This window comes from Salmo trutta, chromosome 5, assembly GCF_901001165.1.
Source record: "Salmo trutta chromosome 5, fSalTru1.1, whole genome shotgun sequence".
Classification (NCBI taxonomy): Eukaryota; Metazoa; Chordata; class Actinopteri; order Salmoniformes; family Salmonidae; genus Salmo; species Salmo trutta.
This window is the reverse complement of record NC_042961.1, coordinates 60,211,125-60,226,518: the sequence shown is the minus strand read 5'-3', so window position 1 is coordinate 60,226,518 and position 15,394 is coordinate 60,211,125. Positions and strand designations below refer to the sequence as shown.

The 15,394-nt window shown below is 42.4% G+C and overlaps 4 protein-coding genes across 6 annotated transcripts in view; 1 reads left to right on the top strand and 3 right to left on the bottom strand.

Moving 5' to 3' along the window:
* LOC115194677 (zinc finger protein 37-like) overlaps window positions 1-15,394 on the top strand; it is a 1,069,572-nt gene that overhangs the window by 850,992 nt on the left and 203,186 nt on the right. The window lies entirely within an intron of this gene.
* LOC115194676 (gastrula zinc finger protein XlCGF26.1-like) overlaps window positions 1-15,394 on the bottom strand; it is a 900,659-nt gene that overhangs the window by 790,299 nt on the left and 94,966 nt on the right. The window lies entirely within an intron of this gene.
* The window catches only part of LOC115194683 (zinc finger protein 91-like), a 62,170-nt gene that overhangs the window by 6,661 nt on the left and 40,115 nt on the right, over window positions 1-15,394 (bottom strand). The gene's annotated exons all lie outside the window — the stretch shown is intronic.
* LOC115194682 (zinc finger protein 251-like) lies at window positions 37-8,427 on the bottom strand. Of its 3 annotated transcripts, none has more exons than XR_003878445.1 (3): window positions 7,642-8,427; window positions 1,049-2,706; window positions 37-911 (listed from the first exon to the last, which is right to left on the bottom strand). XR_003878445.1 is itself a non-coding variant. In XM_029754585.1 (2 exons), exons 1-2 carry the CDS (start codon window positions 7,820-7,822, stop codon window positions 1,568-1,570), a joined length of 1,320 nt encoding a protein of 439 aa, XP_029610445.1. In that variant the 5' UTR covers window positions 7,823-8,427; the 3' UTR covers window positions 37-1,567. The 3 variants fall into 3 exon arrangements, 1 of the variants encoding a protein (XP_029610445.1); XR_003878444.1 differs by having other exon boundaries at window positions 37-1,048; window positions 1,082-2,706; XM_029754585.1 differs by having other exon boundaries at window positions 37-2,706.

Genomic DNA, 15,394 nt, shown 5'->3' with positions numbered 1-15,394 from the left:
GAATTTACGAGAAATACTTTTGGACAAATGCAAGGAGACCTTTTCTGGAATTTTATTTCATTTCATGTATCGATAACATCCGTCCGACTATTATCTCATCACCCTGAGAGACATTCTGAATCAAACGATCAGATATTCCTATTTGTAATGATATAAAAACATGATAAAGACTTTGTACAGCTTGTCCATGCCTTTATCTCTTCAAGGCTGGACTACAACACAGTCTTCACCAGGATCCCTGTCAGGAGTCTCCAGGACTACAACACAGTCTTCACCAGGATCCCTGTCAGGAGTCTCCTGGACTACAACAGTCTTCACCTGGATCCCTGTCAGGAGTCTCCAGGACTACAACACAGTCTTCACCAGGATCCCTGTCAGGAGTCTCCAGGACTACAACACAGTCTTCACCAGGATCCCTGTCAGGAGTCTCCTGGACTACAACACAGTCTTCACCAGGATCCCTGTCAGGAGTCTCCAGGACTACAACACAGTCTTCACCAGGATCCCTTTCAGGAGTCTCCTGGACTACAACAGTCTTCACCTGGATCCCTGTCAGGAGTCTCCAGGACTACAACACAGTCTTCACCAGGATCCCTGTCAGGAGTCTCCAGGACTACAACACAGTCTTCACCAGGATCCCTGTCAGGAGTCTCCAGGACTACAGCACAGTCTTCACCAGGATCCCTGTCAGGAGTCTCCTGGACTACAACACAGTCTTCACCAGGATCCCTGTCAGGAGTCTCCAGGACTACAACACAGTCTTCACCAGGATCCCTGTCAGGAGTCTCCAGAAGCTCCAGTACATCCAGAACAGTGCTGCCAGAATACTGATGAGAGTGCGGAAACACCATCACATCACCCCCATCCTGGCATCTCTGTACTGGCTCCCCATCTCAACACCATCACATCACCTCCATCCTGGCATCTCTGTACTGGCTCCCCATCTCAACACCATCACATCACCTCCATCCTGGCATCTCAACACCATCACATCACCTCCATCCTGGCATCTCTGTACTGGCTCCCCATCTCAACACCATCACATCACCTCCATCCTGGCATCTCAACACCATCACATCACCTCCATCCTGGCATCTCTGTACTGGCTCCCCATCTCAACACCATCACCCCCATCCTGGCATCTCTGTACTGGCTCCCCATCTCAACACCATCACATCACCCCCATCCTGGCATCTCTGTACTGGCTCCCCATCTCAACACCACCACATCACCTCCATCCTGGCATCTCTGTACTGGCTCCCCGTCTCATTCCAGACTGAATTCAAAACCCTCCTGCTGACTTTCCAGTGTATTCATGGTAGTATCCCTCCTTGTCCGTGTCCCTTGTAGCGTCATCTGTGTAATTGTGTCCATTAATATATATTTTGGGGGTTTTCATTTTATGCACTTTGAGATTATTCTGTATAATTAAAAGCGCTTTACAAATGTAATAAATTATTATTATTATTATTATTACAGCAGACCTGTGAATTTCCTACAATACTCTGTACTGTTTGATTTGAATAATGAGGTAATGATCAAACTTAATTTACATTCAAATATCTATTTATCTGAGAGACACAGTATGAATGGTCTGGAGTTGCTCTCCTTTCCTAAGAGTGTTGTCCACATCCTGTCTTTTCATTCCCATCTTCTGACTGAAGATTTTCTTTCTTCTGTCTGTTTCTCTCTCTTTGTGGATATTGTCCATATGCTTCAGCAGATGAGTCTTCCGAGTGAATCTTTTACCACAGACTGAGCAGCCATGTTGTTTTTCTCCTGTGTGAGTCTGTCTATGTTCACTTAGGTGCTCCTTGCGATTGAAGCTTTTCCCACAGTCACCACAGCTAAAAGGTTTCTCTCCTCTGTGAATGCGTATATGCCTGGTAAGGTGCTCCTTACGATTGAAGCTTTTCCAACAGTCACCACAGCAAAATGGTTTCTCTCCTGTGTGAATCCTCATGTGCCTGGACAGATGTCCTTTTTGTTTGAAGGTCTTTCCACAAAAGGGGCAGGTGCAGGGTCTCCCACTGTGACAGAGTCGGACATGAACCTTTAGTTTACAGGTGGAGTTGTAGAGTTTTCTGCAGAAGAGGCATTCACTGGGTCTCTTCCTGGTGTGAGTCACATGTCTCTGCAGGTCAGCTTTCAGAGCAAATGTTTCACCACAGTCACGGCAGTGATGAGTTTTTCTAGATGTGCTGGGTTTGAAACACTGTTTCTCCATTGGTGGGTTGAGATTCAACAGTGGGTTGGGATCCAATGGTGGGCTGCTGTAAAGTCCTACTGTGTAGCTGCTTACGGCTGAGCTGTGGCTGGAGGCATTGTTTTGATTATCTGGAAGGTCACAGGGAATGTTGAGACCCTTAATGTGGGTCACAGTGCCAAAAGGTTTGAGATCCACTGGTCTAGAGTCTCTCTCTCTGTTCTCCACAGTCTGGGTTTGGGGAAGAGTCAAGGACTGAAGTGGGTCCTCCTGATCACATTCACTTTTCACACAGGAAGGAGTGAATATGGAGTCTTTGGTATCAAAGAACCCTTGAAGCTGCTCTTCCTGCTGACTGGTCCTGACTTCCTCCTGTTCCTCTTTAATCTGTGTGGGCTCTGGGTCCTCCTGCCCCAGACTGGGGCTCCACTCCTGCTCACAGTGCTGCTGCTCAGGGGGAACCTCCTCTTCAGAGACAGAAAGAGAGAACTGCAAGGAGTCTGGAGGGAAGGAGAGGAGCATAAGTTATTTAAGTTATTTAGACATCATTGTTGGGGTCATTTCAAAAGGTGAACTGAAATTCAAATTCTATGATTGTAAGACTAGAATCTATTTTCAATTACTTCCTTATAATGTGAAGAAGCTATTTAGTAAATAAAAAAATAAAAAAACATGTTTGAATTGGTTCAATAACGTGTGTTATTGTAGGTTTATAACCTACTGTGTCCAGTCTGTTGGTGACTTGAATACCCAGTTGTATAATGGTAAAATGATTGTGGCATGGCTCTGCATTACAGTGGATAATTTCCCATTGTGCTGGAGCTAGAGCACCTGCCTGTACAACCAAGGGTGAACAATAAACCAGATACTCCAGACGTTGTCACTGCCATAAATGTGTTTCCACTTTGGATATTGGTTTCATATTTGGATTTCTCTTGTCAATCTCTCTTTGACGGGAGATCCTAGGATGATGAAAGTGATATGTCTAGAATCAGAAGATGGTAGAGAGCAAGCTACACCCTTTGTTTTTGAGTTAAGTTTTGTTTTCATAAAGTGACTTTACCATGGTTTCAATGGGGGAATGTTTGCACTCTTGGCTAAGGGACCATCTTACAAGTGCCATCTGCAGAACCTGGTGTTTACAGAAAAAAAAAGTTTGTCTTAATCACAGGTTGGTGGCACCTTAATTGGGGAGGACGGGCCTCGTAGTCTAAGGCACTGCATCGCAGTGCTAGCTGTACCACTAGAGATTCTGGGTTCGAGTCCAGGCTCTGTCACAGCCGGCCGTGACCCGGAAGGCCCATGGGGCAGCGCACAATTGGCCCAGTGTCATCTGGGTTAGGGAGGGTTTGGCCGGCAGGTATGTCCTTGTCTCATCGCGCACTAGCGACTCCTGTGGCGGGCCGGGCGCAGTGCCCGCTGACCAGGTCGCCAGGTGTACAGTGTTTCCTTGGTGCGGCTGGCTTCCGGGTTGGATGTGCATTGTGTTAAGAAGCAGTGCGGCTTGGTTGGGTTGTGTTTCGGAGGACGCACGGCTCTCGAACTTCGCCTCTCCCGAGTCCGGGAGTTACAGCGATGAGACAAGACTATAACCAATTGGATACCACGAAATTGGGGAGAAAAAAGGGGTAAAACATTTTTTTTAAAAATATTTCCTAATTTAAAGTTCACTGATTTTAAATGAATTTTTGGGGATTTTTTTTAATAGCTTAATATCCACGTGTGCAAAAATATCTACTGACAAGTACTGTCCTTGTTTGAATTCCTTCTAACATGAATTTAAGATATTTAGCTCTAAAACTTTTAGAGATCCCATTCTGGAATTTTGACATGCCCGAAGAGTATATTATGTTCAACAATCTATAGAAAATTTTGCCAAACAAGATATTTTCAATATTCATGTTTATATTTTTCAATATTCATAAATTAATGTAAGAAATGAAGTAAAAATACTACTCATATTACAGAGCAAGTGGTAAAGCATTATGACACCAATTTCTGCCTTGTAGCAAAAACAAAGATGAAACATTATGGTGTCTTAAAGGAGGCCTGGGTGTCTTACAGTAAGGGAAAAAAGTATTTGATCCCCTGCTGATTTTGTACGTTTGCCCACTGACGAAGAAATTATCAGTCTATCATTTTAATGGTAGGTTTATTTGAACAGTGAGAGACAGAAAAACAAAACAAAACTCTAGAAAAACGCATGTCAAAATGTTATAAAATTATTTGCATTTTAAATGAGGGAAATTAGTATTTGTCCCCTCTGCAAAACATGACTTAGTACTTGGTCGCAAAACCCTTGTTGGCAATCACAGAGGTCAGACATTTCTTGTAGTTGCCCACCAGGTTCGCACACATCTCAGGAGGGATTTTGTCCCACTCCTCTTTGCAGATCTTCTCCAAGTCATTAAGGTTTCGAGGCTGACGTTTGGCAACTCGAACCTTCAGCTCCCTCCACAGATTTTCTATGGGATTAAGGTCTGGAGACTGGCTAGGCCACTCCAGGACCTTAATGTGCTTCTTCTTGAGCCACTCCTTTGTTGCCTTGGCCGTGTGTTTTGGGTCATTGTCATGCTGGAATACCCATCCACGACCCATTTTCAATGCCCTGGCTGAGGGAAGGAGGTTCTCACCCAAGATTTGACGGTACATGGCCCCGTCCATTATCCCTTTGATGCGGTGAAGTTGTCCTGTCCCCTTAGCAGAAAAACACCCCAAAGCATAATGTTTCCACCTCCATGTTTGACGGTGGGGATGTTGTTCTTGGGGTCATAGGCAGCATTCCTCCTCCTCCAAACACGGCGAGTTGAGTTGAGACCAAAATGGAGCTCTTTGGCATCATCTGACCACAACACTTTCACCCAGTTGTCCTCTTAATCATTCAGATGTTCATTGGCAAACTTCAGACGGGCATGTATATGTATTCTTGAGCAGGGGGACCTTGCGGGCGCTGCAGGATTTCAGTCCTTCACGGCGTAGTGTGTTACCAATTGTTTTCTTGGTGACTATGGTCTCAGCTGCCTTGAGATCACTGACAAGACCCTCCCGTGTAGTTCTGGGCTGATTCCTCACCGTTCTCATGATCATTGCAACTCCACGAGGTGAGATCTTGCATGGAGCCCCAGGTCAAGGGCGATTGACAGTTCTTTTGTGTTGGTCTTGGCGATGGTCTTGTAGCCCATTCCAGCCTTGTGTAGCTCTACAATCTTGTCCCTGACATCCTTGGAGAGCTCTTTGGTCTTGGCCATGGTGGAGAGTTTGGAATCTGATTGATTGATTGCTTCTGTGGACAGGTGTCCTTTATACAGGTAACAAGGTGAGATTAGGAGCACTCCCTTTAAGAGTGTGCTCCTAATCTCAGCTCGTTACCTGTATAAATGACACCTGGGAGCCAGAAATCTTTCTGATTGAGAGGGGGTCAAATACTTATTTCCCTCATTAAAATGCAAATCAATTTATAACATTTTTGACATGCGTTTTTCTTGATTTTTTGGTTGTTATTCTGTCTCTCACTGTTCAAATAAACCTACCAAATTATAGACTGATCATTTCTTTGTCAGTGGGCAAACGTACAGAATCAGCAGGGGATCAAATACTTTTTTCCCTCACTGTAAAGGAAGCCTGGGTGTCTTAAAGGAAGCCTGGCCATGGTCCAAATCTCACACATGTTCAAACTTCAATTAATTATTTCTCAATTATGCTAAGATACAAATGTAGAATTTATGTCAACAATCCTTCCTCCAAAGGACCCTTCTTTTGATATTTTTTATTGTTGTTGTTGTAAAAATTCAAAAGATCAGGGTCCTGTTTTGTTCTAGTTTTTTGAGGAATCACCTGAATGTAGCATGGACACATTCCGTTGGACTCAGAGAGCCATTGACGAGAGAACTCTGAATATCCAAAGTGAAAACGAATTGACGGCAGTTGTTGTTGTGTGCTATTTGTTCTACACCTCCTGTGAGAATTAAAAATGGGCTGCTAGTTTGGCCCAACCTAGTCTACAAGCAAGCTAGCTAATAGCTCAACATTTAACTTTACAGTAAAAAAAAAAATCAGATGAAAGGGGAAATACAATAATTTTTGGTAAAACTACAACAGAATTATAGCTACATTCAAATCTTTTGATATTGTGAAACTATTGTGCTTATTGTTGTAAATGGAATTACTGTGAATAAAAAATTAACAACCAAATCACTTCCTGGTTTTAGTGACGCTGACCATGCACAGGAAAAAGTTAAAAATTACGTATGTGTTTGAATAGAGATCACTGAATCCCTAAAAACACTGTATTATTAATAGTGACGGGAAACCGAGGCTTTCTGAAGGCTTCGGCACTTTCACCAAATTGTTCCGGAAAACGATTCATTTCTCAGAGCTTCATTACCTGTTAACAACAGTGGAGGCTGGTGGGAGGAGCTAAAGGAGGAAAGGCTCATTGTATTGGCTGGAATATAATTTATGGAACGGAGTCAAACATGTGGTTTCCATACGTTTGCTTTGTTCAATACAGTTCCATATACTCCATTCCAGCCATTACAATGAGCCCGTCCTCCTACAACCCCTCCTAGCAGCCTCCTCTGGTTCACAATGCACATTAATAACATCTGCTTGTCAGCAATGAATAGCAGCGTCTGATTACGAAGCCAGGACAGCGGAGTCAATCACCACCTTCCGGAGACACCTGAAACCCCACCTCTTTAAGGAATACCTGGGATAGGATAAAGTAATCCTTCTACCCCAAAAAATATAGATGTACTATTGTAAAGTGGTTGTTCCACTGGATATCATAATTTGTAAGTCGCTCTGGATAAGAGCGTCTGCTAAATGACGTAACTGTAAATGATTATGAGATGGTTTTTTTTCTCAAATTGTTTTCTTCAAAACTCCACAGCTCAGTGGTAAGTCGTTGGCTTTAGTAGCTCATAAATCAACTGGAATACCAGATTCAAATTTTACATTATGCTTCCCTTTTATGCCTTCGAAAACTGAATCCATGGCATTATATTGGATGCTTAAGACAGAAGCGTATACTATACTAAATAAAATACTTGAAAAACAGTACATAGTGTGATTTCGCATAGATGATTTAGAAATTTGTTTTAAATATAGGGATTTGACCGCATACCCTAACTTCGCCGACTGTTCCAGAGTCCCCTACTGTACCTGCTATGATACCAGTCAGGTGAAACGTTTTATAACTAAATCCTAAATATACCTGTAACTACGGTGTCCGGTAGAGGTAAATATTTAAAAGCAGCTTGGAATCGAAGAAAGCGCACTTATTTGAAAAAAGCACGTGATCAAACGAAGCGACGTCTTTCTGATCCAATTGATACACGCATCGGTACAACTGCTTTGCGGTTTTGACGCATGCCTCGAAGGCTCCGGTATCAAACGTACAGCACAAATTATGAATTGAGTAGAACTGAACGCACCAGTTCGACATAGTTGTATCTCTGGTGTAATATGCTCCGGTGTGATCCGCAGCAGTCTCCGTAGCCGATCATTCTCCTCCTGGTATTCTACTACCGTTTTCTCAACTGCACCGAAAATCTCCACAGCAGCCGCCGTTAAACGCTCATTTAGAAACACATGAAACAATTGTAGTTTAAACATTATCAGTCGAATGACAGTTGAGTAGTCTATTCAGTTCAGTCAGTAAGTCTTTACTCCACACAAGCTTGAACGCAAAATCAAAACAAAGACTTCTATGACACAAGCAAGAATGAAGTACTTCCGGGTCACGGATTTATTGAATCTTTCAGAAAAAGTGTCCCATCCTGTATATTTTGTAAATAATTAGGGCAAATATTATGTAAAATGTGAACAATTATCCATATATTGTATGCTGCTTATCATACAAAGAATAATTATAAGTATTTCCATAAGACATTACTTGGTTTATGTTTTTATGTTTTTATGTGGTGAATCGGTTGTGTTTGTGTTTCAATACAGACATTATAACCTTCGCCTACACAGAAGGTAAATAAAATAAAAAAATAAAAACTCCTGTGGTGTATACTTAAAGGAAAACTCCACCCTAAAACGATATTTTGGTATTTTTTTCATTAGTCCATCGTTGCCATAGTCCCAAACTTGATTGCTGATAAGCAAAACATTTTTCAAGATACTTTCAAAATACAGAAATCCTCTCTGTATGATGCATTTTGCACACATCACCCCATAACTACGAAGCGAAAACAGATTTTTGATACTTTTTGCAAATGTATTAAAAAACAAATACCTTATTTACATAAGTATTCAGACCCTTTGCTATGACAATCGAAATTGAGCTCAGGAGCATCCTGTTTCCATTGATCATCCTTGAGGTGTTTCTACAACTTGATTGGAGTCCACATGTGGACTTTCAATTGATTGGACATGATTTGGAAAGGCACACAGCTGTCTGTCTATAAGGTCCCACAGTTGACAGTGCATGTCAGAGCAAAAACCAATCCATGAGGTCGAAGGAATTGTCCTTAGAGCTCCGAGACAGGATTGTGTTGAGGCACAGATCTGGGGAAGGGTACCAAACATTTCTGCAGCATTGAAGGACCCCAGGAACATAGTGGCCTCCATCATCACCACCAAAACTCTTCCTAGAGCTGGCCGCCCAGCCGAACTGAGAAATCGAGGGAGAAGGGCCTTGGTCAGGGAGGTGGCCAAGAACCTGACGGTCACTCTGACAGAGCTCCAGAGTTCCTCTGTGGAGATGATAGAACCTTCCAGAAGGACAACCATGTCTGCAGCACTCAACCAATCAGGTGTGTAAGGTAGAGTTGCCAGATGGAAGCCCACTTGGAGTTTGCCAAAAATCACCTAAAGGACTCAGTACATGAGAAACAAGATTCTCTAGTCTGACGAAACCAACATTGAACTCTCTGGCCTGAATGCCAAGCGTCACGTCTGGAGGAACCTGACACCATCCCTACGGTGAAGCATGGTGGTGGCAGCATCATGCTGTCGGGATGTTTTTCAGTGGCAGGGACAGACTTGGGCAAAGGTTCACCTTCCAACAGGACAATGACCGTAAGCACACAGTCAAGACAACACAGGAGTGGCTTCGGGACAAGTCTCTGAATGTCCTTGAGTGGCCCAGCCAGAGCCCGGACTTGAACCCGATCGAACATCCTTGGAGAGACCTGAAAATAGCTGTGCAGCGACGCTCCCCATCTAACCTGACAGAGCTTGAGAGGATCTGCAGAGAAGAATGGGAGAAACTCACCAAATATAGGTGTGCCAAGCTTGTAGCGTCATACCTAAGAAGACTCGAGGCTGTAATCGCTCCCAAATTGCTTCAACAAAGTACTGAGTAAAGGATCTGAATACTTATGTAAATTAGATATTTCAGTTTATTTTATAAATGTGCAAAACATTCTAAAAAAACAGTTTTTGCTTTGTCATTATGGGGTATTGTGTGGAGATAGTTTTTAAAAAAATCAATTTAATCCATTCTAGAATAAGGCTATAATGTTACAAAATGTGGAAAAAGTCAAGAGGTCGGAATACTTTCCAAATGCACTGTATATACATCTTCTAAAAATATATTTTCCTGTATTTCTCACTAACCCTACCACCCCTCCCCTAATTTGAGTAAACAACAACACTTAGGCTTCTACTTCTACTTCCAGCTTATACATACTATATACATTTTACGGACACAATCCATTTTACAAAAGTTATATTTTGTTTGTTTTTACTCCTATCCTTCACCTCTCCCATCTATTTCAGATTTTTATTTAAAATAGGCAAGTCAGTTAAGAACAAATTCTTATTTACAATGACGGCCTACCAAAAGGCAAAAGGCCTCCTGCGGGGACGGGGGCTGGGATTAAAAAGGAAAAAAAAAAGAAAATATATAAGACAAAGACACACATCACGACAAGAGACAACACAACACTAGATAAAGAGAGAATTAAGACAACAACATAGCAAGGCAGCAACACATGACAACACAGCATGGTAGCAACACAACATGACAACAACATGGTAGCAACGCAACATGGTAGCAGCACAAAGCATTATTGGGCACAGACAAGAGCACAAATGGCAAGAAGGTAGAGACAACACCACATCACACAAAACAACCATAACGAATGTCCATCCATTTACATTACATTTATGTCATTTAGCAGACGCTCTTATCCAGAACGACTTACAAATTGGTGCATTCACCTTATGATATCCAGTGGAACAACCACTTTACAATAGTACATCTATATATTTTTTTTGGTGGGGGGGGGGTTAGAAGGATTACTTTATCCTATCCCAGGTATTCCTTAAAGAGGTGGGGTTTCAGGTGTCTCCGGAAGGTGGTGATTGACTCTGCTGTCCTGGCATCGTGAGGGAGCTTGTTCCACCATTGGGGTGCCAGAGCAGCGAACAGTTTTGACTGGGCTGAGTGGGAACTGTACTTCCGCAGAGGTAGGGAGGCGAGCAGGCCAGAGGTGGATGAACGCAGTGCCCTTCTTTGGGTGTAGGGACTGATCAGAGCCTGAAGGTACGGAGGTGCCGTTCCCCTCACAGCTCCGTAGGCAAGCACCATGGTCTTGTAGCAGATGCAAGCTTCAACTGGAAGCCAGTGGAGTGTGCGGAGGAGCGGGGTGACGTGAGAGAACTTGGGAAGGTTGAACACCAGACGGGCTGTGGCGTTCTGGATGAGTTGTAGGGGTTTGATGGCACAGGCAGGGAGCCCCGCCAACAGCGAGTTGCAGTAATCCAGACGGGAGATGACAAGTGCCTGGATTAGGACCTGCGCCGCTTCCTGTGTGAGGCAGGGTCGTACTCTGCGAATGTTGTAGAGCATGAACCTACAGGATCGGGTCACTGCCTTGATGTTAGCGGAGAACGACAGGGTGTTGTCCAGGGTCACGCCGAGGCTCTTAGCACTCTGGGAGGAGGACACAAGGGAGTTGTCAACCGTGATGGTGAGATCATGGAACGAGCAGTCCTTCCCCGGGAGGAAGAGCAGCTCCGTCTTGCCGAGGTTCAGCTTGAGGTGGTGATCCGTCATCCACACTGATATGTCTGCCAGACATGCAGAGATGCGATTCACCACTTGGTTATGAGTCGTCAAGCCACGGAGCAGGAGGGAAGGACCGAGCCGGCCGGGAGTATAGGGGACATAGAGAGTCAAAGGATGCAGAAAGGGAGGAGAGGAGGCAGAATCAGGAGATTGGTTGGAGAAGGATTGAGCAGAGGGAAGAGATGATAGGATGGAAGAGGAGAGAGTAGCAGGAGAGAGAGAGCGAAGGTTGCGACGGCGCAATACCATCTGAGTAGGGGCAGAGTGAGTAGTGTTGGAGGAGAACGAGAGGGAAAAGGATACAAGGTAGTGGTCGGAGACTTGGAGGGGAGTTGCAGTGAGATTGGTAGAAGAACAGCATCTAGTAAAGATGAGGTCAAGCGTATTGCCTGCCTTGTGAGTAGGGGGGGACGGTGAGAGGAGGAGTGGAAAGAAGGAGGCAGAGAGAAATAAGTCAAAGGTAGACGTAGGGAGGTTAAAGTCACCCAGAATTGTGAGGGGTGAGCCATCCTCAGGAAAGGAACTTATCAAGGCGTCAAGCTCATTGATGAACTCTCCAAGGGAACCTGGAGAGCGATAAATGATAAGGATGTTAAGCTTGAATGTGCTACTGACTGTGACAGCATGGAATTCAAAGGAGGAGATAGACAGATGGGTCAGGGGAGAAAGAGAGAACGTCCACTTGGGAGAGATGAGGATTCCAGTCCTGCCACCCCGCTGACCAGATGCTCTCGGGTATGCGAGAACACGTGGTCAGACGAGGAGAGAGCAGTAGGAGTAGCAGTGTTTTCTGTGGTAATCCATGTTTCCGTCAGCGCCAAGAAGTCTAGGGACTGGAGGGTAGCATAGGCTGAGATGAACTCAGCCTTGTTGGCCGCAGACCGGCAGTTCCAGAGGCTGCCGGAGACCTGGAACTCCACGTGGGTCGTGCGCGCTGGGACCACCAGGTTAGAGTGGCAGTGGCCACGCGGTGTGAAGCGTTTGTATGGCCTGTGCAGAGAGGAGAGAACAGGGATAGACAGACACATAGTTGACAGGCTACAGGAGAGGCTACGCTAATGGAAAGGAGATTGGAAAGAAAATTAACTAAACAACTGAGGAAGCGAAAGAGCAGTGCCTCCCTCACTAACCATTCGCTGAAACACTCAAATATAACTATTCCAACTTCCACTTAGAAATTATAATTGATGTAAACTACAGTGGTTCAATGTTTCCAGGAATAGGCTGAAACTTAGTTTATTCAGCTAGATAACTTGGTACAGTATTCTTCCGTGAAAACCCACCCAGTGCACCGTGTCCTATGACGCCGTAGCTAACTAGCATGCTAGCATCCAATAACACACGGTTAGCACCAATACTTGGTTACAACAAACTACTAATGGATCATTCGTGTCCAGTTCCTTTCATAACGCAGAAGTAATTAAACGTTGGCTAGCTAACACAAAGTCAGTCCTGCTAGCTACACAAGTGGGCTACACAACTCGAAAGCTTACGTTGCAAAAATCTTCTTGACTAAAAATGATACAGTACTGCTAGCTGCTAGAGTCGGCTAGCTAGCTGTGGCTGCGTTTACCTTTATCTATGATACAAAGACACTATGTAGCTAGCTAACGTTATACTAATCAAATCGTTCCGTTGTAATGTATTTAGTTTCTACAGTACCGCTAGTTGGTAAAGTTGGCTAGCTAGCTAGCTAGCAGTGGCTGTGGTGTTGTGATGTGATGATGTTGAACGAACGAATACAGCTGGCTAGCTAACCTTGTTAGTTTCTCAAAAGTTAGTTTCTCAAAGCTACACCTACACCTTTAGCTACACCTTTATCCTTGACGCAAAGACAACTATGTAGCTAACTAGCTAACAGTACACTAATCAAATCGTTCCGTTGTAATGTAAGGAAATGTAATATTACCCGCGGAGCGAAGAACAGCACGACTACTCACTCCAGCATCCAGTTTTATTTCTATTAACCATATATTTATAACTAAGCAGCAAAACTCTGCAGAGCTGTGAAGGTTGTATCCCCCATATATATAACATTCTATTGGTTGCAAGAATTTTGTATAATAATTTAAATAGAAAAATTCAGCGTTTTGAATCCAGCATCGTTTTGCGTCTCAGTTCATAAACCATGTGCCATGGAATCGGTACATCAAAAATCTCTTCCCACCTATTTAGCAATCTATATGGCACAGTTGTAAATGTTTTGGTCCTTAAATGAAACTGGTATACTTTTTCCCCATTTAGCCCAATTTTCTTTAACCAATGTTGGTCTTTTAATGCTTTTTTCCCTCTTCCACTTGCCTCTACAATTTTTGCGGTAATGCTGCAATTAGTAGATTGAGTAGAGCAGACATTTCCATATTTTTGTTAGCTGCATGTGTGACATAACTCCACCAGTCCTATTTATGATATCCTTTACAAAAGATTAGTCATATCTTTTTTAATAATGCATTTTTTTAATCAATGACTTTAAATCACAATATTTGTTGTATTATTTGTTATTTTCTGGTGGATTAAACTGAAATTGCGACCACGTTTCTACGGCTTGTTTAAAAAAAAAATGCAATATTTTGGAGATGATTTCATTTTCAAATAACCGAAAGTGTGAGGTTGTAATCTGAATAAAGGGAAAACGGCCATTCTTGAACATCAGGTGAGACATTGTTAATAATCTGTTAGTGAGAGGTCTAATGCTTTAATATTTTATAATTTCTGCCCTCCGAATTCAAATTCATGATATAAATAAGGCCGTTTATTTTTGTCTGGCTTGGAGTTCCAAATAAAATTGAATCTTTTTTGCTCATATAATTTAAAATAAACTGGTCGCTAGGTGTAGGCAAGACCATAAGCAAATAGGTAACCTGGGATATGACTAAAGATTTAATCAGGGTGATTTTTCCACAAATAAAAATGTATTTTCCTTTCCAAGATAGCAAGATCTTATCTGTTTTTTTGCTAACTTCCTATTAAAATGTATTGTAGTGAGATTATTTATTAATTTCGGGATATGTATACGGAGTATGTACACGTCACCGTCAGACCATTTTATTGGGAAACTACACGGAACTGTTAAAGTTGTATTTTTTAGTGATCCAATACGTAATATAGTACACTTATCATAATTCTGTAGCATAAACAAATCATTTATCAGTGTTATCTGACAAAGGTATTGATGTGTGTTTCTGTGCGTCTGCCTCCCCACACATTGTTTTCACCGTATAAATTGCTGCCGGTAATATTGGGTAAAATGCCATTTTATCTCTGTTCTTTTTTAGTCAGGTCGGTAAATAAATATCAATTACGGTCCCATTCTCATTTGCTTCTAACAGTACCAAAAATTAGAACAGGTCATGGTAGAAATAGTTTTAGTTACTCAGCTCCGTGGTCCTGGAATTCTGTCCTGAACATTTTACATTTTGTTGGTGGAGTTAAAACACTTGATCGATGTATCTATCATAGAACAGTGCAATTGTCTTTAGGACAGCTGTTTTTAGTCAAGACTTTCGTGTTTTTTTACATAAAATGTTTTTGTTGTGCTGTATGTGTGTTTATAGTTGTGTTTAATGTTGTGTTAGTGAATGTAAGTTGTTTTGTCTGAAACATTGTTCCCCCTGCTGCTATTGGACCAGGTCTCTCTTGGAAAAGAGATGTTATCTCAATGAGAAAAACCTGTATGAATAAAAGGTAAAATAAAAAATTAATATCAAAGTCTCTGTAATAGTGTGTGATTTCATAGCGTAGCAGGTCTAGCCGTTCACCGTGGGAATGATTCAAGTGCAGCCTTTTACCATGATATAAGGGTGCTGTCTGGTTGAATTACATCCTTTAGATTTGAATATATATAGTAGTTAACCTTAAAAATCTAAATGAAAATTCTTGTAGAAAATGTAAAATGTAGAAAATAGTAAAAAAAAATTAAAAACCTTGAATGAGTAGGTGTGTCCAAAACTTTGACTGGTGCTATATAGTACTGACTTATTCAAGGGTTCTTCTTAATTTTTACTATTTTCTCTCAACCAACTTCACCTGGAATGCTTTTAATCAATTCTCAGGAGTCTACTGTATATCATTACTCCATAAAATCCTAAATCAATATCATGAATGAGCAAGATTTGGTCAAAAATCGATGAGAAATATTTTGATGAGATATTTTACAGAAAGTG